The 25,264-nt window shown below is 41.7% G+C and overlaps 1 protein-coding gene across 3 annotated transcripts in view; it reads right to left on the reverse strand.

The window, feature by feature from the left end:
* Positions 1-25,264, reverse strand: part of POR (cytochrome p450 oxidoreductase) — a 55,912-nt gene continuing 30,648 nt past the window's right edge. For all 3 annotated transcript variants that reach the window (XM_087927164.1, XM_087927155.1, XM_087927146.1), the window contains exons 4-16: positions 21,275-21,402; positions 19,979-20,128; positions 15,962-16,086; positions 14,223-14,312; positions 13,485-13,583; positions 11,095-11,211; positions 9,579-9,697; positions 7,638-7,819; positions 6,511-6,660; positions 4,798-5,065; positions 2,609-2,754; positions 2,130-2,215; positions 1-1,232 (exon numbers count right to left, since the gene is read on the reverse strand). In XM_087927164.1, the coding sequence (XP_087783290.1) occupies positions 1,088-1,232; positions 2,130-2,215; positions 2,609-2,754; positions 4,798-5,065; positions 6,511-6,660; positions 7,638-7,819; positions 9,579-9,697; positions 11,095-11,211; positions 13,485-13,583; positions 14,223-14,312; positions 15,962-16,086; positions 19,979-20,128; positions 21,275-21,402 (1,805 nt within the window). In that variant the 3' untranslated portion in view covers positions 1-1,087. The remainder of the gene's footprint in view (positions 1,233-2,129; positions 2,216-2,608; positions 2,755-4,797; positions 5,066-6,510; positions 6,661-7,637; positions 7,820-9,578; positions 9,698-11,094; positions 11,212-13,484; positions 13,584-14,222; positions 14,313-15,961; positions 16,087-19,978; positions 20,129-21,274; positions 21,403-25,264) is intronic.

Below are 25,264 nucleotides of genomic sequence, written 5' to 3' on the forward strand. Positions count from 1 at the left end.
AAAAGAATCACAGGTTATTTTATTTCAAGAACAAGTCTTCTTAAAATTATGTACAATCGGTAGACGGGCTACTTGGCCAGTTCCCAAACACAATTAGACATCCGACCGCAGCTTCAACAGGGTGATGAGTCAAGCAACGGGAGGCAAATTTGTGTCCAGAAGAGCAGCGCAGGACTGAAAGCATCAGAGATTGGATCAGCCTCAGTCCAGGATCTCATCCAGTTTGGAACAAAGCAAGGGAAAAATAGAAGGGGTGGTTTGGAGAGAGCTCAGATTCATATAAAATGAGTTCCCCCACCCAAGAGGGAAAGAACAAAGGAAGTGAAATATCACAAGCAGGTTCCTCTATGGTCCATGCTGAGGCATAGCATCTAGTTCCACCATCACCCTCCACACATGCCTTCTACAACAAGGAAGATGAGAGCTTCATTTTAGCGGTTCTCCTTATAAACCACTGCTGCTATCCCTTGCCTTCCAAATGATTCCTTCTGCCTCCTCTTCAGACATTTCCCTGGCACCCATCCCACATGAATCCCAACAACCAGCTGCTGACCGAAATGAAAACCGTTGTCATTGTATTCTTCAGTGCAGCCCAGGAAGGACCCCCAGCCTGTTGATAAGGCTAAAGGTGACAGCGTTGAAGGGCCAAGGTCATCTAAGCACCATTTTCCACCAGAGCAGAGATATTTGTGAGATGAGACAAGGGTGTTCCTTTTTTCAAAGAATTGTTTGTTGGGTAAAGACGGGGCGGTAGACCCACCCTCAGATATGTCCTGTAGCAGCTACCAAACAACCAAAGAAAGAAAGAAAGAGAAAGAGAGAGAGAGAGAGAGAGAGAGAGAGAGACAGGCATGCTGGTGTGTTTCTCCATTGCTCTGAGAGTCTAGCTCAATGTGATTAGTTCTTGCCATAGAAAACAAAAGCCCACTAAATTCACCCTGCTGAACAGCCTAACGGAATGGGTAGGAGCCAGAGAAAGTCAAGGTATGCACAGATGCACAGTTCCCTGGCGGCAGAATGATGAGTCCTTGCCCTGCTCTTCACCAGCCACCTGCAGTCACCCCTCTTTTCTGCAGTTAAGTGCCCCCTAACTCCAAACATCCAAGGAGTAGCGGCCCTTGGTCATCAGTTTCTTGACATAGTCCACAGCCTGCTGCTGGTTCATCTTGCCATATTCAGCTACAATCTCGTAAAAGGCATTCTGCACATCCCTGGCCATGTTGCGCGCATCACTGGAAGGAAGGGGGAAAAAAGGTGGGGGGGGGGGTGAAGGTTAAAGTCAGGCAGTGAAGATCAGTGGCTAGAACTCAAGATAGAAAAAAAAATTCAACAAGCAAGCTTGGAGAAATGGCATGTTGCTAATTTCAGAGGACATTGGGTACAGGCAGAATTGCTGCCTCAACAAGGAAAACAGGAACTAAAAATGGGCAGTTACAAGATGAGGACAACAGTATTTTACAGATCTAAGTGACGAAAGCACACTAAACACCCAATTGCAAGCAAAGAGTCCCATTTCAGTCCCATTTATTTCAAGGCCGAGCTGGGAAATACTCCTGCCTGAGCCCCCTTCCCCCCACACCTCCAAATTGTGCCATTTATCCTCTGACTGGGGCATGGAAATAGAATTCCTTCAACTGAGCCACTTTGATGGGATCTGTAGTCTCCATGGATAGATGCTAGGTCAGCTGCTAGGTTGGAATGGCATAAGAAAGCTTCTTAAGATTTATAGTTGGCTACCTCTTGATATAGAATCAAGGGTTCTCTTGAAGACTGAAGTTTGTGGGACGAAAGATGGGGGTGCCATATTGTTATGAGGCTGACTGACATTCAGTCAATATATCCAGGGAAGTCACCCACTTCACTCACTTGAATTATTTTGAATATTTTTGTGCTTTTGGCAAATTCTGAAAATTCATACTGATAATTTACATACTTTGCAAGGTACTTAACCTTTTCTGGTACCCCCAGATATCATTATTAATACAAGAATTTCCAGCTACTACCGCAATGCTGTTTTCTTTCTAACTGTTCTGCCCCAGGAGCAAAATCACTATTTGTTTTCAAGTCAGTTTCTGACTGCTCACTGCTGCAAGATAACCTGTGAACAAACTGAGCCTTGCCATCCTTACCCGCACACATAGATGTGACCATTTCCTTCGCTGATCAACTTCCAGACGTGCTCCTTGTTCTTTCTGAGCAAATGCTGCACATAAATCTGAAAGAGACCAAATTTGATGTCAACGGGGTCTTAAGAGCTGCGTCTATCCTCTGATTGTGTCTCCTTCAGCATAAAAACTGGCGTCTGGTTTTTTTTTTTTAATGATAAGATAAGAGGACTACAAAAGAGCTTTTGAAAAAAATAAAAAATGCCTGGTCCAAAAATCAGTTGAACCAAAATGATAGCAGGGAAGGAGTCGAAAAAATATTGTTACATTTTCTAGAATTATAGAAAATACAAGCATATTTGGTTCTTCTTTTTTTCAATAGAAGATTATCCAAGCACAAAACATACAAACAGCTCATTCTTCAAGCAGACCCAGCCCAACAGGACAAGTGAAGGCAAAAATGCCCATGGATGGTGGAACGTTATAGAATGGAGCAGTCTTACCTTTTCTGGCTGGTCCCTCGAGAAAGCCACATTGAGTTGAGTAAGAGCTCCTTCTTTGACAAATTTGGCAAGTTCTTCCTTATAGATGTAGTCCTCCTTCTCATGCCGGCAGCCAAAATACAGCACAGTCTCCCCAACCTCCTTGCCTAAAAGATAAGGACACATTCCTCAGTCCACAACTGCTGAGTGACCTTGTGTATCCTTGGAACAAATAGCAGCCTGAATGTGCTTCTTCAGATCTGATCTCTGGTTCAGAAAATAAAGAATAACCGAGTTGGAAGGGACCTTGGAGGTCTTCTAGTCCAACCGCCTGCTCAGGCAGGAAACCTTATACCATTTCAGACAAATGGTTGCTCAAATCTCTTCTTAACTTCCGGCGTTGGACCATTCACAACTTCTGGAGGCAAGTTGTTCTAACTGTCAGGAAATTTCTCCTTAGTTCTAAGTTGCTTCTCTCCTTGATTAGTTTCCAACCATTGTTTCTTGTCTTGCCTCCAAGTGCTTTGGAGAACAGCTTGACTCCCTCTTCTTTGTGGCAGCCCCTGAGATGTTGGAACACTTCTATCATGTCACCCCTAGTTCTTCTTTTCATTAAAGTTGACATACCCAATTCCAGCACCATTCTTTATGTTTTAGCCTGCAGTCCTCTAATCATTTTTGTTGCACTTAGACCTATATACTGTTCCATAGTGCTTTAGAGCACTCTCTGAGCCTTTTACAATGCCAGCATATTGCCCCAATAATCTGGGTCCTCATTTTACTAACCTTGGAAGAATGGAGCCCTATCAGGATCGAACTCTATACTGTGGACAGAGTTAGCCTGCATTCCTGCATTCTAACCACTGTGCCACCAGGGCTCCTCACATGACCCTGGGGATGCTGTAGAGTTTTTTCTGTGCTGTTGTACCTCTGAAATGTTTCTAAACGAATTGTTGCAAGTCAAGGACTATCTGTGTTTAGATGGAGAAGTTGAGTTATTCAGGTTCCTGCTTAAACCAATACACCTAAATGTAAACTTGCCAAAGCCAGGACAATAAAGAAGACTTTCACTCCAATTTGGCTATGAGTGAAAAGAATATTTGGGGTTGCATCATCGGCAGAATTGGATTCTGTCCTTTGAAAAGTTATTTTTCTCCCTCATTAAGTGCTTTTACAGAAGGCATGGATCGATTCTGATTGAGTCAATCTATTAAAAGGAGAGTCAGCCAAACTATTCAAATCAGGTGCCTTTGGTCACACTATCAGAGGTTGACAAAGGAACAACAGCTCCATTATGACCCATTGCAACTACAATAGATTACAACGTAATATATGTTTTTATTTACAAAAGAGATTAACGTGAAATGGTTTGCAAAAAAGTCGTTCACAGACAAATCAAAGATGGATTTTGTAAGCCACCCAAAGTCTGCTGAGGTGGGTGGCCATAACCAGATGACGATAATGAGGATGATTTACAGCACTTGTACAAGGAGATGTTAGCAAGAATGGACTGAAGCTTTACCTAGCTGAGGATCCTAGTTCTCACCCCAACCAGTCAGCTGTCAGACAACTGTTTTAAGGAAGCCTTAAAGCAAGACAAAAAGCACAGTGGGTACATGAGCCGTAGTGGCGCAGTGGTTAGAGTGCAGTACTGCAGGCTACTTCTGCTGCCTGCTGGCTGCCTGCAATTTGGCAGTTCAAATCTCACCAGGCTCAAGGTTGACTCAGCCTTCCATCCTTCCAAGGTGGGTAAAATGAGGACCCAGATCGTTGGGGGCAATAAGCTGACTCTGTAAACTGCTTTTAGAGAGAGCTGTAAAGCACCGTGAAGCAGTATCTAAGTCTAAGTGCTGTTGCTATTTAGAGCCAGAATAATGAAGTGGTCAAGATGTTTGATTCGGTGCAAGGAGACTCTTAATTCAAGCCTCCACTCAATCAAATGGGCATGGCTCTAAACCAGTCCCTCAATCAGCCCAACCTGCTTCACAGGGTGGTTGTTTGGATGATAATGAGACAAGATAACTCGTTTAAGTTGTCTCGAGCTCTCAGAGAAAAGGCGGGAAAGGAAATGCAACAACTAAAATAAACAGCCTATTGCCTCTGCCAGCAGATGATCTATTTTACCACGACAGCAAACCATCTGGGGATTTCCCTGGCTTGCTTTCCAAGCAATTTGCTCCTCAGAGGGCCAATCTGAGCTCAGCACTCACCTTGTTGTTTGAGCCAGCCCCGCTCCTTGATGAAACCGATGAAGGGAGCGATCCCTGTGCCTGGCCCAATCATGATGACTGGAGTGCTAGGTTTGAAAGGCAGCCGGAACTGGGATTTCCGGACATACAAGGGAACTGTGGATTTGTGCCCATTCTCATTGGGTTGCTTCTTCATCAGCCAGTTAGTAGCCACCCCTTTATTTACTCGGTTCGTTTTTGTAGTGTACTCCACAACAACGGCACAGATATGGATGGAGTTTGGGTCTACCTGGAGAGGGGGTGGAATGCAAGAAAGAGCCATCAGGAGTTTTTAGGGACAACAGTGAAGTCTCCGACTGCATTTACATCGCACACTTCACTTGGGGACAGGATTAATCTCTGTCCAGGGTTCAGACTGAATCATAAACAACCCAAACAAACTGAGGCCAGGGAACATGCTGAGCTATATATACTACCTAACCAAGCTTTAAAGAAATAACAGAGTAACAGAGTTGGAAGGGACCTTGGAGGTCTTCTAGTCCAACCCACTGCTCAAGCAGGAAACCCTATAGATACAAGAATTCCCCAACCTTTCCAGTTTTGTGGACTGGGAAGTGATGGTGTTTCCGTGTGCGCAGCTCTGATTTTGTTGTGGTTAGCCGGCAGCAGGTGCGGACGGTGGAGGAGAGCGAGGACTCGGATGAGGGGCCAGGACCATCAGGGAGTAGACTGCTGCCTTCAGGGATTGTGGGAGCTGGCAGCAGTGATGAGGAGGTTCCCGAGGAGCCTGTGCCAAGTGCACATGAGCGCAGTATGACTCATAGAAGAGAACAGCTGGAGCAGCGCAGGCGACTCGGGAATAAGATGCAATGTAATGGCCCCTCCCTCCAGGAAATATAAGCCTGGTTTCAAAAGGTTTTTGCCTTTCCAAACGGCAAAACGCTCTAAGGATCCAGCATTGTATGTAGAGACTTCAGCTTATCTGAAGAATTCTGTCAAGGCTTTTCTGGTTGGGCTAATTGGCTGCAAGCCATCTTTTATCTACAAAGAAGTTATCTGTAGATTAAAACTGTGAAGGTTTGAGTTGCTGCATTTGTTTGAGATTTTCTTGCTGGTAACAGGGTTGGGTCAGAACATATTTAGGCAAGCGGCGGGCATGTGCACCCATCGCTAATACAAATGGAGCATGCCCACACATGCTCTCCCACTGCTTGCAGAAGTGGGGATGCGCGCGTGCATTCACCTGCCACTTTGCAGCCTGATTTTGAACAGCTCAAAGCCCAGTAAAACACACTGTCACCAAACCAGTAGTAACATCGGTTGAATCACACCCCTGGCCTTATCCCATCTTCCCTTGCAATTAGTGAAATCATTAATTTCATCCCCTTCTTGCACAAATTCATTTCTTTCTAATAACGCACTTGTAAGAGCTGTAACCCAACTTCTAGCATCTTTAAACTTCTCATCAATGACTGTCTAGACTGTGACATTGCAGCTGGGAGATTCATAGTTGCTGAAGTGAGAGGAAGGAAGACTCACACAAAATATCAACTGTCATTGCAGCCGGCGTAGGAAAAGTGAACAGTTCTTTTCCACTAAGGCCAAAACTGGGCCTGGGTGGGTGGGTAGAAGAACTAAAGTACACGTAGTTTAAAAAAAACAAAAGACAGCAGAACAAATACATTGAGTTGTCAACCAGGAGAGCTCCTGGCAACGCCTTGCCAGGGCGCTCACCTTGGATGTAGAAGCGATGGAGTAATAGCGAGCTTGAAGACGGGGAAGCAGTTCACAAAGGTGGTCCATAGGAGGCCGCAGAGAAGGGGTGTCCTGCAGGATAGCCAGGATATTCCTCCGGGACTCAACAACCCAGCTGAGATACAAAGCCTAGATTAAGCAAACATTTATGTTAGGGGAGAGAAGCAATCAATGGTGGATTTATTTTTTTTTTAAAAAAAGGGCTGTTCTAGACAAATCAAATCCTGGGCTTAAGGTCTTTCCTTACTTGATATGCTCAAGAGGGGCTTCCGTCTGTAACTTCGATCCACCCTGGTTTGCATAGCATAATGGTTACATTCAGTGTATTGGGAGGATGGGGAAAAAAGAAAGAAAGACTGCAAGGCTGGCTTAGCAAAGACAACTAGCTATTTCCTACCTTACCAAATCTGATATGTAAGCACCACCATGGGGAGATTCCCGGTCTGCTTTTTAACTTTTGAGTCGCTATTCAGGATGGGATTTTCCATGGGCTAAAACAGCAATCCTGAGAAACCAGACACTGTCCATCCTTATTCCGTTTCTGCCTCACCAGGCTGGGAAAAGCTACGTGAGTTATGGGACCGTGCATGTCTATCTTGCCAATTTGCATTTCACCACTGAAAACAGATTCTGTACTGTTTTGCTTGTCTGATTCAGAGAAAAGTGGAAATCCCCTATGATTTCCAACAAGTTCTCCTTCCAAGGATCAATGGTACCGTATTTCCCTGAAAATAAGACCTAACTGGAAAATAAACTCTAGCATGATTTTTTTCAGGATGCTTGCCCTACCCCCCAAAATAAGCCCCAGTTAAGATTGTCAGTCAGATGGACACATTTAGTACCATATTTCCCTGAAAATAAGACCTAATGCTCTTTTGGAGCAAACAATCAATATAAGTCCCAGTCTTATTTTCGGGGATATATAGAGTAAGATTTTCAGAGCTGCGCTGCAAAAAAATACAGAGGACCACCAGATGGCAGCATACTACGTTTTTGCCTTTATTTTTGCCACCATCTACTGGTGACCTGGATTGTTGCAGTTCAAGTTGGGTGAAACTAAAGCACAAATATAATACTGAGAGCAACAAACCTAAATCAATACCCACCTTGCCTTCAGCAGAGGAGGAAGCCATCTTGCGCAGTTGCTCCTGCTCACTGGCATTTGTGGCATATTGTGCCAACTCATAGAGAACATTTGTACGTGGTGGATTAGTGATATCCAAATAGTAGGTCAGGGCTGTGCGGTATGAAGTTGGGCAAGGGAATGGATGCTTCTTGTTGGATTCCTCTGCAAAGAGGAGGAGAGAGGAAGAGTTCGGAAACTCAAATACAATGGTACCTTGGTACTAAACTGCTTTGAAACCCATTAAATTCAGTACTCAACAATTTTGATGTGATAATTTTGTCCTGGTACATATTGTTTGTTTGGTATACAACATACAAGCTAGAACTTTGTGTCAGCTGCCTTGTGACTCACTAAATTATTCCTTATGGGGAAAATATGTTTGGTACTTATCATTTTTAGTACTCATTTCATCTCCTGGAACCAATTAACAATGAGTACCGAGGTACCACTGTATAAACCTCCAAACCCAGCATAAAGAGCCCAACCAACCATCCTGAACTTCATAAAGGATTATAACTGCCTGGCTGAGATTGAAGGGTCAGATCAACCATAGTTTTCCTAGTCATAACCAATGACTAACAAACTCCCAACTCAGTAATGCAAAAGCTTCCACCACAGTAAGGCAAAAGATGAAATATCGGCTTTCTAACAGGGACCCAAAGTCATATTCTAACCTTCCCCAACCTAGCACGGCTCCAGCTAAGAACTATAGGAGTTGACTTTCATATATCTGAATGGCATTCATATAGGGAGGGCAATCTACCCAATTCTTAACTCTGCTGTTAACTGAAGAATTTTGCTGCACAAACATTTTTCTACTGCTTTGGTAGTTATAGAGAACCATGTGTAAGCAATGCAGGCTCGACAGGTGGATAAAAACAGGACAAAATTATTTCATTAAAGTATCCAATTTCCAAAGCGTTCATATGAGATAAGGTCACCTTGCGAAGAGAAAGAAAGTTCTCGTGTGAAAGAGACCAGCACACTTGAAATCTGAGAAATAATTGCATAAGAGCACACAATGCAAGAGAACAAACCGTTCACTAAGCTGAAATATGAAACAAAGAAGGAGCTCTCAATTCAGTGTTTTTACCACCTCCTTCGCCATCCACACTGTAACAAAGGCACAATAGCAATGGCTCTATTAAGAGCCTAGGCGGCGGCAGCACTAAAAGCTACCAACTGCTGAGCCCAGAATCTATTGGAGATTCAGCTGGAAGATTCATTCAATATCCCCCAAAATGCAAATGGAGCATGTCTGCCCCCATCAACTAATAGACATTCTCAACAGGCCTAGCAAGTTTGGCAGGTCTCCCCACTTCAAATGTGGAAGTCTCAGGTTTATAAAGAAGTCCAAAGATGACTGCAGAGTATCTTAATTGAGCAACCTGATTGAGCAACTGGATGTAAACGCCCCTGAAATCAGGTGTGGAAACTAGTTCTGCCAGAAGTGGATTCCAGCTTCAAATAGTTGCTATGGCACAGGCTGGAAATTAGGCCAGCATGAAACTTTTTGCTGCAGCAACTGTCAAACACCTGTCAAAGAATGAGACCTGTCAGTGAAAAGCAAAGTATGCTCTTGGTTATGTGCATCTCTGCAGCTGGCTCTTTTGATAAAATGGTGGGAACATGCTATTCTTAATAGCTATAAGGCAGTATTTCTCAATGTCACTGGAAGATGTGCAGACTTGCATTGCTGGCTGGGGAATTCTGGGAGTTGAAGTCCACACATCTTCAAGTGGCTGAGGTTGAGAAACACTGCCTTATAGTTATTAGGAACTGCATATTCCATCAGCCACAGATTGTACAATAAAAAAGAATGGGAATGGTTGATCAACAGATCTGATTAAAAGAGGGAGAAATGTTTTCAAAACAAAAAAGCATATAACTTACACAAAGAAGGCCATCTTTATATACTCACCATCTAAATTGTTTAAGGACATCACTGTATCCAAATCAGCACCAAGTATTTCACCAAGTTGATTCACCAGTGAAGTATCATTGGCTGGGTACACAGCAATATGGTCTCCAGACTCATACCTGGTGAAAGAAATCAAGAGGTTGAGTTCATAAATCATATAAGGTATGGTTTAACTATGCTCTGTTGAACGAACAACTGCTGTCTGGCTCTATACAACATGCTAAGCCAAAACAAAAGCACATTATGGTTTTCTGAACCATAGTCACAAAGTTTAGTCTGACCCACATCACTGAAGTACATCTCTGGATTCACAGTCTATCAGGATTCCAGCAGTTACCCCAATTAAATCACAAGTCTCGAGCCAAACTTCCAAAACTTCAAAAGGATTTATTGGGAGTTAACATGTCCGGCACTGCCTGGGTGTAGCCGACTCTGAGGCACATAATTCATTGTCACCTTTGACCCTGGTTTTCTCCCACCCCCAGGGTGTATCATAATTCATATTTTCCAATGGGACACATCTATATCCAAAAGTCATCAATCATGTTCTCCAGTTAGAATTTTGTGAGGCAGAAACTTCAGTCACCTTGTTACTATCTTTGAAAACTATTTATGGAATGCACTTTCGATTTCCAAGCTGCCGCACTGCTCCCCCCTCCCTTTCTGTTGGCAAGTCTAAAAAGACCATAGAAACATTTTATGAGTTGACACAGTCCTTGTTAAGGGTCCCCACTAAGCCTGGGAATTTCTTATCAACACTATTAATCCAATACTCTTAAAGCTAGGAGTATTAGCATTTCATCTGTATTATACTGGAGTCACACCTTTTCAAGCAGGAGGCAGCAAATCCTTTGACATGGATTTAAGGCTGCATTCACACAATGTGTTTCAGCTGGTTACTGAATTTATCCATAAAAGATAGTTCTCAGTTAATGACCATAATTAGAGCCAGCAACTCCTTCGCCAAGTGACATGGTTGCAGTCAACACCACGTGATCGCAACTTGCAATTTTCCTGCCAGTTTCTCCATCAACTGCTTGTTAGAAGCTGGTTGTGAAGCGCACAAATGTTGATCACAACCACGGGACACTGCAAAGGTCACAAATGCCTGCCAGTTGCAAAATCAGGTGATCACAGAGACACTACAATAGTCATAAATGCAAGGACTGGTTGTTAAAATAACTTCTTAAAGTTACTTTTTCAGCACTACTGTAACTTTGAAAGGTTGCTAAACAGGACAGTCATTAATCCAGGTCGACCTGTATGCAGAGTTTGTGCAAAACAATGAACTATTAATTAATTGTGCTACACCTTGCTAATCCACACACAGAGAAGTAATTTAGGTTATCCATAAACAAGTTGAGCATGTTGTATAAACAAAACCTCTAACCTTTTTAACTGATCTGGTTAACCGTGTTTTGTCAACACAGCCATCAAGCATGTGTTTAAAGCAAGCCTCTTCATTCCAGCGCCCTGCAGCTTTGCCGATTCCAAAATCTCCCAAATTCCCACTTACCTGATTTTGGACCCAGTGATGTCCAGTTCAATATGCATTAGGTGTCTCTCTCCACCTTGGTTGAGCTTCCGGTTCAAAGAAACCGGGGCCAAATAGGGATTCTTGGCATCAAATGGTCTAGAAGGAACCCCGGGAGACGTATCTGGTTAATGACTTGAATGGTTTATTGCACTGCAATTGGATCTCCTGAACATATACCGGTACTCAAGGAGGTCCTTAACACGGTAGGGCCCCAAAAGCAATTGTCTGCAATGGCACCCATGCTACAGAGCCCCCTGCACGCGCACATGCACACTCACCCCGTAGGCCAGGCACCCTCGCTAGTGGATTTCCAAAAAGCAATTCATGCAATACCTTTTGATATCATCTACGTTTTTTCTATTTTGTAAATCACCAGGAGCTGCTTGAGCAAATATACCAAGTTTGCTTCCCCATAGCTCTACATGGCACCAACCGTTCTTCAAAATTTTAAAAAATGAAACCAATAGATGAAATATCATGAGATCCTGGTGTCTTCATGAACACCCGTTTGCTTTTCGATCAAACTGGGGGGAAAAAATTGCTGAAGCTACCTACCCGCCCATTCTATTCACTGCTCTGGTGGCACATCTGATGAGGAAGTCATTAATTAAAATAACAACAATGTGGGACTCCTACAGTCTGGCCACAGCTAGCTATTCCCCAGGAGTAGCTCTTTCCCAGGGAGGCTCCCCCTCATTCCTTCTTAAAGGAAAACTTCAGAAAAACTGTGAACCTCTCGGGGTCCTATATTTTTTGCTTGCCCTTGTTACAGGAAGCAGTTCTCAAAGACTGTATGGCTACCACCCAGCAGATTGCCATAACTCAGCCCACCAAGACTGGTTGCAATCTCTTAATACCTCTTGATGTACAATTGTTCAGAAATGAGCCAGCAGTGTGCAGCAACAGCCAAAAAAGCTAATGCAATCCTAAATTGTATTAACAGAGGGATACAGTCAAGATCAAGGGAAGTACTAATACCACTCTATAAAGCCTTAGTAAGACCACACTTAAGAGTACTGCATCCAGTTTTGGTCACCACATTATAAAAAAGATGTTGAGATTCTAGAAAAAGGACAGAGAAGAGCAACCAGGATGATTAGGGGAGTGGAGGCTAAAACATACAACGAATGGTTGCAGGAACTGGGCTTGGCTAGTCTAGTAAAAAGAAGGACCAGGGGAGACATGATAGCGGTCTTCCAATATTTGAGGGGCTGCCACAGAGAGGAGGTGGTCAAGCTATTTTCTAAAGCACCTGAAGGCCAGACAAGGAATAATGGATGGAAACTGAACAAGGAGAGATTCAGCCTGGAAATAAGGAGAAACTTTCTGACAGTGAGAACAATCAACCAATGGAACAGCTTGCTCTCGGAAGTTGTGGGAGCCATCACTTGAGACTTTCAAGAAGAGACTGGACTGCCATCTGTCAAAAATGGTAAGGTCTGCTTTTTGGGGTTGGGGGTTTGGACAGATGGCCTGTCCAACTTTCAAGAAATTGGTGCCATCTGTCAGAAATGGTGTAGGGTCTCCCACTTGGGCGGGGGGTTGGACTAGATGACCTACAAAGTCCCTTCCAACTCTGATTATCTGTTATCTTTTATTCACAACTGGATGCTGCTAAGAATTCTCCTTAGGTTACTACCGTGCATCCCTTTTCATAGGGATTTCTTTAAATGGGATTTCAAAGAGAAGGGGTTGCTTCTTGAATTTTATTGTTTCTATTGTCTATGTGCCATGCTGATTTCTTTGTCCCTTTAGGAATAAAAAGGGGAAGTAATAACAATAATAATAGAGTAGAAAATGGAACAGAAGGAGCAGCAGGTTATTAGAAGACCTAATAACCGTAATAAAAGGAGGAGGAAGAAATAGGTATAATAGTTTTAAAAGGAAGCCGGAAGAGGAGAAGGAAGTACAAAAGAAGAAAAACTATTACTGTTACCACTATTACTGTGATGACAAGGATATATTTTCAGATTTCCTTGCAAGGGGAATTCAAACATTTCAAAATGGTCAAGATTTTATTGTTGCAGTTTGGGAAACGTTTACAACCAATTCAGTCCCTACCTATGGTGTGGAATGTAGTCTGGATTCCCAAAAGGAAGGGGTCGCATTCCAGAGGGCAAAGAGGCAGCCAAGCTTACAGAGTTTGGCCATGAGAAAGAGAATTAAGAAGGCTCCTTCCTAGCAGTTCTGAGATTACATCTATGGTGATGCAACAGTTGCACTAGTTTGGCAAGACTTTTGTCCATAAAATAAACTGCTCAGAAGTCATTCCAAGTGTTTTTCTTGGTTTGGGGAGGCCTGCCACTACTTAATCCTTGGAGGGTTTTGACTCTTGTTTGTCTCTTTCAGCCTCCCTTTTGTTAACTTACGGTTTCTGGTTCTCATAGCTCTTGAGGCGTCCCATTTCACCCATGTAAACTTTGTCTGGGGAGATGTCTTTGTGAACCACCAGCTCGTATTGCCGAATACTAGAGAGAGAGAAAAAAAGGAGATAAAGTTTCTATAGAAAGTCAGCTTAGCCAAATGGTTCAGGCACCAGGCTACAAAGTACACCTTAGCCATGAAAGCCAGCTGAGCGAATTTGGGCCAGTCACTCTCTCTCAGTCCAACCGACCGAGGTTGCTGTGTTGTGGGGAAAATAGGAGGAGAAAGGTATGCTGGATATGTTCTCTGTCTTTGAGTTATTTGTAAAAATAATAAAGGCAGGATACAAACAAAGAAATGGATGCTGGGCTCTCAATTTCAGGGGCCAGAGTGGGATGGAGCTCATATTGCCACACGGTGAACCTGGAGGCAGACATGAAGGGACTCCCCCATGATCACAGCAGAGCCACAAGGCTGGGGGGTTTCTCTCTCCTTCTACATGCCGTATTTTTTTCTAAGAGCAGTTTATCATAGGTTACATGATGGGAGTGGATAGGGCCTCCATTTTCCCTCTTTGCTGCCACCATGCAAAACTGCTCTTGCCAGAGCTCGGAACTGCTTACTTGAAGACTACTCTAGAAATGGAGCGGAGAACCACCACTGCCCCAAACCTACTCTTTGCAGAAGGTGTATCAGGGCTTCCCGATGCCCTCTTCTCTTACTAGTTGCCATTCCACACTGACCTGGTTTCATCTCCTGTGGCTTCCACGCCAAAATGTTCACACACTGCTGGCCAAAACTGTTCACGCCAAGTGATGAAATCTTCTTCCAAGCTATTGGAAACAGTGAAGGGGAAGATAAGGAAAACCAAAGGCGTCATAGTCAATATCCAGAATACAGACTAAAGATTCTCAACCTCAGCAACTTTAAGATGTGTGGATTCCAACTTCCCATTAGCTCTGGAATTCTGGGAGTTGAAATCCACATATTTTAAAGTAGCTAAAGCTGAGCAACCCTGATCCAGTTCCTTCGCCTTGTCATCCCTTCTGACTTTATATACTGTCCCAGCCCTAAGGAAGAGCTGATTCAATCATGTATCCCTCTGATCAGTTGCAGAAATGGCAACATCAGTTCTACTGGCATTTATATGGGACATCAATTACATTGGCATTTATATGGGAGGTCAAAGGCCCAATCCAGTCCTGTGGCTTTAAAAACTGCAGAGTCAGGAGGAAGTTCAACTTAGTACTATTCTTGCTTAAATGCACTGCTTTACTTGTTCAGCTGCATCTGGCCTTTTACACAACAAATAAGCTTTGCAGAAGGGTTTGGAAGGGGTACTAATTTTTCAAGCTTGTAGACAGTACGTGATCTTTGGAATAGCAAAATAAAAACTGCATTCCAAAAAAAGTAAACCAGGCTAAAATTATATTTGCTTTCATTTGAATGCAATTACAAATGTATTTTATGAAGTGAAGTTATTTAAGGGCCTGGTTACTCCAGGGTTTGCCTCTCTCTCATGGTATCCACCAGCCAATTCAATCTGAGAGGGCTGGCGTGCTACGGGTTCATTCAAGTAAACAATGCCATTTATTGAGATCCCAGGAGTGTGCCTTTTCTGTAGTAATGCTTGCCTTCTGGAATGAGGTTCTCCCAAGATCTGAACAACACCACCACTCTACTGGGGTTACAAGGAGGCCTGAACGCCTGGCTCTTTACTTAGGCCTTTGGTGAGACTGACTGAAGTCTCCTGTTCACCTACATTGTTCTCTTTTGTTTTTATCTGGTTTGTTATTCTACCAGCATTCTACCCCCCACTTTTTTTGGTTTCTTGTTGCTTTTATTGTAGTACTTTTTCATGCTTAAATGAAAATCTGGAAATCACCCAGAGCTGCTGGGGAGTTGAGTAGCATACAGATATAGTAGCAACAATGATAGAAATAATAATGTTGATATCAGAAACGTAATTCACTTTTTCTTCATATTAAAAATTATAATTGCATGGTAACTTCAAGAGGGCTCTGCGGGGCCATATCCAAGCTTTCCTAAGGTTACTTATATAATAAAATATACAATAATGTATACATACTATATGCATGGTTTAATGTAGCATGTGTATAATAAGATATTATTATGGTTGATCACACAGCCTGTGGTTTAGAATGGCTTTAGCCTTTTTATCCACATTTCAGTTTTTTCCAAGGACTAAGATAAGCAGCTATGTGATAGCAATAATATTAATATTATAAATGGAAGCAATATTTTTCCTTTTTCCTCCAATTATAAAAATTATAATTGAATGGTGACTTCAAACAGGCTCTGCAGGGCCACATTCAAACAATCTTAGGGCTCACATTATTCAGCCCTGTTCCAGAGAAAATAGGCATCCAACTCCATTTAGGATTGGCTGGGCCTGAAGACCAGCCTGCTACCCTTGCCAGCCAACCAACCAATTGGAGTAGAGATTCTAGCAGCCACTCACTTCCCATCATCATCTCCCAGGCCAAGTTCAAATATCCGTTGAGCTCCGAGTTCCTCCAGCCTCTTGTCTACAAATTTCCCCATGGCGTTGAAATGCTCGTAAGTTTTGTTCCCAAGTCCAAACACCTGGAAAGCAGCAGAAGATTGGTTCAGCTCAGAGGCAATCAAAAGAGTCCGAGGAACATCTCTCCTTGGAAATCAGGTAATTTTGAGTTTCACATGGCTTTCCCTCCAGTTTAGAGGAGGATTCTGTCCTAAATGCCAGTTAAAACAAAGCTGGACTTGAGACTTTCTTCCTCCTTTAAATTGGACGTGGAATAATTTTCATGGATTCACAAATGTTTACGATATCTGTCTTTTGAGGTCATAAAACAAATGTTTCAGTATTGTGTTTATTGCAACCAGAGCAGCACAACTGCTCTGGAATCTTCTTCACAGGCAGGTAATCCTTGACTTACAACCCCAGTTGAGTCTAACATTTCTGTTGCTAAGCAAAACAGTTAAGTGAGTTTTTTTTTTCATTTTACAACCTTTCTTGCCACAGTTAAGTGAATCACTACAGTTGTTACGTTAGTAACATGGTTACTCAGTAAATCTGGCTTCCCCATTGACTTCGCTTGTCAGAAGATTGCAAAAGGTGATCACATAACCCCGGGAAACTGTAACCCTAAATACATGCCAGTTACCAAACATCCAAATTTTGATCACTTGACAATGGGGATACTGCAATGATAGTGTCAAAAACAGTTGTAAGTCACATGTTCCATGCCATTGTAACTTCAACTGGTCACTATACAAATGGTTATAAGTCAAGGCTCATCTGTAGTACCTTATTAAATGTCTCAAAACTTATTAAATTTATTTGCTGCCCATCTCGGAGTGAGAAGCAATTCTGTAGATTTCTGTTCAGATTCTATTTGCTTACTGACATTTTTAAAAAGAACGGTGGATAGGTCTGCCTCTGTCACATGCAGGATAAGTGTCTTATGATACCCCCAATATTATTTGTTCTTAATTATCTAGAGACTCACATCACATTCAAAACAAATCAAGTTCCAATTTTCATTATTCACTTTCACTTTAACTTCTTCCATTACTGATCTTCTTCCTCACACACCTATAACCCATCCCAGTTCAAAGTTTAGCTATTAAACTGGGTTTTCATTCGGCAAACAAATCCAGCCAATCATGATTTATGTTGTAAAACTTGGTCAAAGAAATACTAGCTTGCTGTGCTGCTACAGCAGCTGCTATTCCTATACAAAGCTTCTATAACAAGAGACACAATTAAGCCAACTTTTTTTATGGCTGGGTGGGGCTGTAGCTTTGTATGCATCTGACTAAGTTCTTCACTTCCTTGCAAAAGGGGACCTATGTGCAAAGAATAGTATAGGCAAAACTAGCTGAAGAAGTCAATTCTCAGAGCACAGAATTTGAAAAGAAGAGGTGAAGAATTTCCATTTGCCTCTTCCTATTCATCCTGCAAGGAATGGTTAAAAAAAAAAAAAGGCCAAAAAACAGCGAATGAAGGATCTTTGTCTACTTTGGTTATAGTACTTTCTTTTAGAATATCAGAATGCATTGATACACCTCAAAAAATTAATCATAAAGGAATCTGCTACCTCCCAAAAAGAAACACACATCTCTGACATAAATGCTGTCATCAGTGTTCAGAGCTCTCCCCTAAAATGTTTTTGATGTAAGAGGCAGAAAGAGGAGGGGGGGAGGGGGGGAAGAGGAGGAGGAGGAGGAGGAAGGAGGAGTGGAGAAAATTGACGATTACTATAAGAGTGTATACTTGGCTACTATAGATTGGAGATGGTTGACTCAAAGATTTCAGCAAGAAAAGGGAGAAGGATCTGGAAGGAACAGGCTTTATCCAGAATTACAGGCAACCAGTGTGAAAGAACACAATCACTGGATAGAGATTAGATAATCTTTTGAACCAAAGATGGTATTATAACTGGAGAATCAAAATCCATAAAAGAAGAAGAAACAGCAGTGGTCAAAGTAAAAAAAAAAAGCCAGGTCTAACTCAGAGGAAATAACATTATTTTCCAAGTGTTTTATCTTGTTAGAGTGGGAAAGGAAAGAGAAAAGGACTGTAGCCACAGAAACTGAGCTGTGATATTATCCGGCTTAGGTCATTAACTGTAGAGGCTAGTAATACGCTATAGTTAATTGCTACATTTATTTCTGACCATTAGATGGAAGTACTAGAAAGAGCAATTAATTTGGGAGAGCTGGATTTTCAAGGATGGAAGTGGACAAGAGCTTCTCAGATGGCAGGCACAGAAGGACATGACTTGAAAAACACTATTTACGGCTGGAGAGAAGAAGAGAAAAATGCCTGTTTTCATGGAAGCAGCCCTAGGAAAATAAAGCTAGGAAATAGCTAGAAAGGTAAAATAATGAGAGATGGGCTTAAGATCTCTTTGTTAGCTTTTCAGTTGCCAAGGAAAAATTGTCAAAGTCGTTGCCTCTCTTCCGGCATACAGCAGCACCTCAAACAAAGAGCTAATGATACATTTGAATACACCGAGAAAAGAAGAACAAGAGATAAAAGGAGTTTGATCCCTGGAGTTCAATCACCCACAAAATGCTCCAAAATTCAAGAACAATTCTCAGAGGAATAATATTTGTGGCTTCATTTGCTTCAACTCTCAGGTGTGGATACAGAGGGCACAGAAACCAACTTGGCCCACACACAGGAACTGTGCTCATCAGCTCTAGAATGTAATATTCATGACTTTCTTCTCTCCTTGTCTGAATTCAGATTACCCTAAGGGATGCAGCTACGTTGACAGCCTGAAGAATATTGTTCCTTTTACCCGACTAATGGACAAGTTTAATCGCTAATAAAGGAGAATATTTGTAGCCCAGGGTGGGAATGAAGGATCTTTGGTGCTCTCGGAGCTTGGCTGCTTTCTTGCAGACATTTCATTACCCAAACTAGGTAACATTATCAGCACTGATGATATTACTTAGTTTGGATAATGAAACACCTGCAAGAAAATGACCAAATTCAGAGAGCACCAAGAACTCCTTGGGTTTAACTATGATATAACTGGGTAAAACAAAAGCAAAAAAGGAGAACTGTGCTTTCATTATTCAGTTCTCAAAACAAATTCCATAGAACAAATAAGAAAACTGGCTGCAGGGCAGACTATACAGTCCCATAGCTCCATTTGAAATAAAATTAAAAGCCGCAATGTGTATGCCAAGCACCTTATGCTGGAGAAGAGAGGCAGAGATTATTGAAGAAAGCTAGGGATGTAATTCTAATTGCTTGGGCAGAGGGACAGTGGATCTGATCACCCACCACCCTTCCTATACCTAATGACTTTCAGTGAACAAAATTGCTGTAAAAAAGGAGAGTAAAGGGGAATTGGAAACGTTGAGCATTCAACAGAACAGAAGGAGAATGGGAAAGAAGGGAGACCTTCACTGATAGTCTTCAAACAAGGATATCAGAATTCCTCTAGTGCAGAGATCTCCAAATTTGGCAACTTTAAGACTTGTGGACTTCAACTCAAGAATTGAATGCTGGCTGGAGAATTCTGGGAGTTGAAGTCCATAAGTCTTAAAGTTGCCAAGTTTGGGGACCCCTGCTCTAGTGGATCCATGCTGAGCAGGGGGTTAGACTAGGCAAGGTCTAAGATACCTTCCAGCTCTACAATTTAACAAGCATGCATGCATGCATGCACTTGCACAAAAGATAACTTTTCTCCTTTACCCTTTGGCCTTCCCTCTCTAATAGGACTCTGATTCTTCTCCGGTTAGTCTCTTCAAAAATGAGCATTTGTGTCAGGAATTGGGGATAACCGGAACACTTGATCATACAGTAATAATTTTCTGGGATAGCCCCCATTCAGATGGATTTTGTATATTCAGAATTCATATCCACATTACAAAGAAAAGGTCTCAACTTCTGGGCAGCACACTTTGGTTTCTCAAGCATCCTATACCCACTGTCTCCCATCTCAAAATTAACACTGAAGAGATCATCTGAGCTCACCGCGTATGTTATACCAGACAGTTTGGCATCTGTGTCTTGCAACCAGTCGTAGAAATCTTGGGCATTATCGGTGGGATCCCCTTCTCCGTAGGTGGCCATGCAGAAGACTGCCAGAGACTTATCAATTTCTGATAAATGAGTCAGGTCCGACTATATGAGAGAGGGTACAGAAAAATGAGCAGCTCATAAACACCAGCTTTTTTTTCTATCCAGGGGAATTCTGGTCCACCATGTTAACAATTTAACAAAAAGACTGGAGATAATATGAGGTTCACTTAAGTTTTTAGGCCCTGAGCAAGACTCGCTTCACTGATTCTGTCTTCTCACAAAAATCACCTAAATGTTGTACAATTCCAGCCATTCTTTTATTTGGGTTGTCATTATTACAGTCTTAATTCTGATGGTTTGTCAGAGCCTTTTGAGAGATGACAAGACATCTAGCGTACAAGGCATATTTTACTAAAAAGGCAAGTGATAATTATTCAAAATTATAACCAAGTGCAGTTTTCTCCAACCTATCCAAATGTGCTGATTGCAATTTTCCCTCCAGGTTGAGGAAAACAGTAGAACGCTTAGAGGCATGAAGTTATATACTCAATCCCTGCTGCTTAAAGAAGAAGAAAAATTAAAACCTTTTATCATTCTTTAGATCCTGGAAGCCCAGTGCAGCTACATTGCTGCTTCCCTTCTGCAGGAGAAATTGGGCAGACATCAGGAAGAAAAAGCTAGTAGAATCTAGGTAGTAGAGAGACCTGGTGGTGCAATGGTTAGAATGTAGTACTGCAGGCTAACTCTGCCGACTGCCAACAATTCAATCCTGACTGGCTCGGGGTTGACTCAGTCTTTCATTCTTCCGAGGTCGGTAAAATGAGGACCCAGATTGTTGGGGACAATAGGCTGATTTTGTAAGTCACTTAGAGGGCTTGAAAGCACTATGAAGTAGTATATAAGTCTAAATGCTGTTGCTATTGCTCTTCTTATGCAATCCTCCCCAATTTGTCTGCTGTCCCAATGTGGAGGGAACTAAAATTTATATAGAATTCCTATTTTATCAAACCACATTAGCTGGAAAATTCAGCAAGCTGAAGTCCTATCACCTAGGGATAGCACCAGGTTGGGAAAGACTGAATTATTACTTATACATGTTAACAGTTTTTTTCATGGACATTTCCTTGACAGCAATCTTCCGATATTTAGTAAATTGAAATCTCAGCATATTTAACAGGACAATATAACCTCAAATTCAGGTGATATCAGCAAGGATTGAAACGGGTGGCAAGACTGCTGAGAACATACCAAGTCATATTCTTCTGGATCAGCAGACATGCCCCGCATCCCGTAACGCTGAGCATCTTTTGCAAGGCGGTTGGCAAATTCTTCAGCGGTCCCCGTTTGAGATCCATAGAATACCACAACATTTCTTCCTGGAAATGAAATCATGATGGGAGAAAGAAAATTTAGCAATGACTTTGGAACTGTTCGAAGGCAATGAAGTTATTTATGCCCGATCATAATTTCTATTTCACTACAAACAGATCTGAAATCAAAACAGAAATTAATTTAGTCTCCTAAGTCTATCAGAGAGAAACAGATTGACTTTTAGCACACAGTTTTCAGGCAAAATCAGACTCTCTTGAAGACATGGCCTTGATTACATGTGTTAATTTGCATCAATGTGCAACAACATCAGAATGCATGTGATAACACCTGTCCTCTCTTGGGACAAAACCAAGTATTATTTGAGATGGGTGGGGTTTTATTCTCCCTTTTAAAATATGTAAGGGGAATTGTACCCCATTTGTTGTTATGAAATTTCCTAAGTAAATGTTTTCAATTCTAAAGATTCAAGCAGGCTTCTCTAGCACTGAACGTCAGGGAATGCGTTGTTCAGGACGGTTGTATAAGCGTTCCATTTATACTTCTTCGAATGTAACATTCTGGCTAGGGGACAAATAGCAAAGCATAGAACAGGAAAGACACACACTTCTACACAACACACAGTTGGGATTTGAGAGTTTGGCCCATCTATAGCCACCTGCAACCTACACTTACCCATCCATTTCTCTGCAGTGTAAGTATGCGGCAATACCTACATTCGGTTGCAGATAACTCTTAAGTCACGCTTAAGCATGCAATATTTTGTAAGGCTAATTAGTAACAGAATGCATAGAGAACAGACTGAACAAGTCCAAGTTGCAGCTAACATTTTACGTGTGTTTTTTCCAGGAAAATGCAAATGTGTATTCCACACTCCTTTGCAACTCTCTAGGGAATGCTAAAATTATTATGTTAACTGTTCCCTGTGCCTTCTTTGTCTTAAATTATAAACTAACTAAGGGAAATGTATACTACTGATTTATCCAACAGCTTATTAACTCCTCCTTGAGAAAATGGCATCCAATAAACAAACTGATCTGGCCATTCCTAAAGAAATCTATTCTGCATATGGAGGATGAAAATAATTATATTTTCGCCAACTGTGGCTCAGATGAGTAGTAGTAGATCAACACTGGACCCATTCTTTAGATCCACTGATAACCAAACAGAAAACATCCTGTTTGTCTATTGGATGACCAGAAAAGGGATAGGGGTGCAAGTATGTGAAATAGCAGCTTAGAGGTTCTCTTGGACCTTTTACCAGCTTCTTTGTTATAGCAAATGGCATCTTAGATGAGCACTCTGGTCTGAATGGGGTGTATTGTTTACTTTCAGGGCAGATCTGCTCCTGTTGGTATTGCCAAATTCAGAGCCAGTAAATAGAAGGAAAAGGAGGAGGAATTTAAAATGGCCAAAATCATGCTTTCCTATCTGTTACCAGGAGTTTTTAAAAAATTAAGTAAATTCTTGGGATATTGTTTTGCTACTGGTGTTATGGTGATTTTATACATTTATTTTGTATAATTTTTATTGCTGTTCTTGCTAATCGAGTTATCTCTTGTAGGACATTATTTTCATTACCAAATAGTCTACAAGAGAAAAGAAACAGAAATAGAAAAATAGCAATCACATTATTATGACTTGTTACAGCCAGCATGTTTAGACCAGATTTGGCATTTTTATCCACCAACTGAACCCTTTTCAAGGCCCTGGAATAACAAGCAAATGTTGTTGTTTGATTGAAGTATCATTGCAAGATATAAGCGCTTTCAAATAAAGCTGCCTTTTAAAATTGCCCAATAGTGATTTTGTTAATGCTGACATGGTGCTCAAGCAGTGCTCTAGTTCAGGGGTCTTCAAACTTGGTAACTTTAAGACTCATGGACTTCAATGCCCAGAATTAATTCTGGGTGTTGAAGTCCACAAGCTGGCTGAGGAATTCTGGGAGTTGAAGTCCATGGGTCTTAAAGTTGCCAAGGTTGGAGAGCCCTGATCTAGGTGTTTTGGGATTGCACTAGGGGCACCTATTACTACAGGTAGTCCTCGGGTTATGACCACAAATGAGCCCAAACTTTGTTGCTCAGTGAAACATTTTTTAAGTGAGTTTGCCCCGTTTTATGACTTTTCTTGCCAGATTTGTTAAGTGAAATCATTGCAGTTGTTAAGTTAGTAACACTGTTGTTAAGGGAATCCGGATTCCTCCATTAGCTTGTTTGTCAGAAGGTCGCAAAAGGGATTCACACGACCCCGGGACACCATAACTGTCATAAATATGAGTCGGTTGCCAAGTGTCCAAATTTTGATTGTGTGACCATGGGGATGCTGCAACCGTCATAAGTATGAAAAATGGCGATAAGTCCCATTTTTCAGTGCCGCTGTAACTTTGAAAGGTCACTAAACGAACTGTTGTAAGTCAAGGACTACCTGTACTGCTACTATCTTTGCTTTCTTTTGCCAGTTATTCCATTTTTAATTGCGTGTCTTTGTATTTTGTTATTTTCTTCCGTTCTTTCTCTATTATTCTGCTGTCTTCAGCTACTGCCATGTCCTCTATTCAGACTTCTTTGTCTTTCTTATTGACAATTGTTTAGTCTGTGGTGGCAAGTGCCTGTTTGAATTCAAAAGTCCCAGAGCACTATCCCTTATTAATAAAATAATAATTATTAGCAGTACAGGTTGTCCTCCACTTACAACAATTGAGCCCAAAACTTCTCTTGCGAAGCAAGACAGGCGTTAAGTGAATTTTGCCCTGTTTTATGACCTTTGTTGCCACAGCTGTTAAGTAAATCACCACAGTTAAGTTAGTAACACAGCTGTTAAGGGAATCCGGATTCCTCCATTGACTTTTGCTTGTCAGAAGGTCTCAAAAGATTGCAACCATCAGAAATATGAGTTAGTGGTCAAACGTCTAAATTTTGAACAGGTGACCATGGGAATGCAATTGGTCATAAGTGTGAAAAATGACCGTAAGTCACTTTTTCAGTGCCGTTGTAACTTCAGTCACTAAGTGAATTGTTGTAAATCGAGGACTACCTGTAGTATCACCACTATATTTGTATGCCACCCAAGAAACTATACTTTTGAGGCAAACCAAACAGTTGTTGAACAAATAATTAATTTCTTAGCAATATTTTATGCTATATATATGTATTTATGTACGTATGTATGTTTGTTTTCTTAAGTTTTCGCGGGTACTTACATGTATGGTATTCAGCTTTGTTCGGGTATTTTCCCACGTCATTATAGTTGTGCTTTTAAAGCTGTAGCAACGTTTCGGCACAATCTCATCTGCCATCATCAGGCTTCTGTATTGTGTTAGTCTGTGAGTCAGTTGCTACAACTTTAAAAGCACAACTACAATGACGTGGGAAAATACCCGAACAAAGCTGAATACCATACATGTAAGTACCCGCGAAAACTTAAGAATATATAATTAATTAATTTACATTTTATATTTATATATTTATATTTATATTTTTATATATATATATATTCTGAGGTTCTCGCGGGTATTTGTATGTGGATCTTTGGTTGTTCGGGTTTTCTCCCACGTAAGATTGAAGTATCTAGGCAAGCGTTTCGATGAAGTCTCATTCATCATCTTCAGGCTTCTGTCTTCGGCTCTTGCTTCTCAGAGTGATGTGAGATTGCAGCTGCTTCTTCCTTTTAACTGCTAGTGGGGTGTGACTTGATTGGGTGGGGGCTTGGCTGTGTTCTGATTGGGTGGGGTGTGTTCTCATTGGTAGGGGGTTTGGCTGTGTTCTGATTGGTTGGGGGTTGGCCGTGTTCTGATTGGCTGGAGGCATGTTCTGTTCAGGTGGGGGCTTGGTTGTGCTCAGGTTAGTCTTAGTTGCTGGGAGATTTGAGTTGGTGAGCTGTGATCTTGCTGTTTGGCTTCAAGTTCGTGGT

The sequence above is a fragment of the Pseudonaja textilis genome, chromosome 1 (genome assembly GCF_049901715.1).
Source record: "Pseudonaja textilis isolate UNSWEBS1 chromosome 1, rPseTex1.2, whole genome shotgun sequence".
NCBI lineage: Eukaryota > Metazoa > Chordata > Lepidosauria > Squamata > Elapidae > Pseudonaja > Pseudonaja textilis.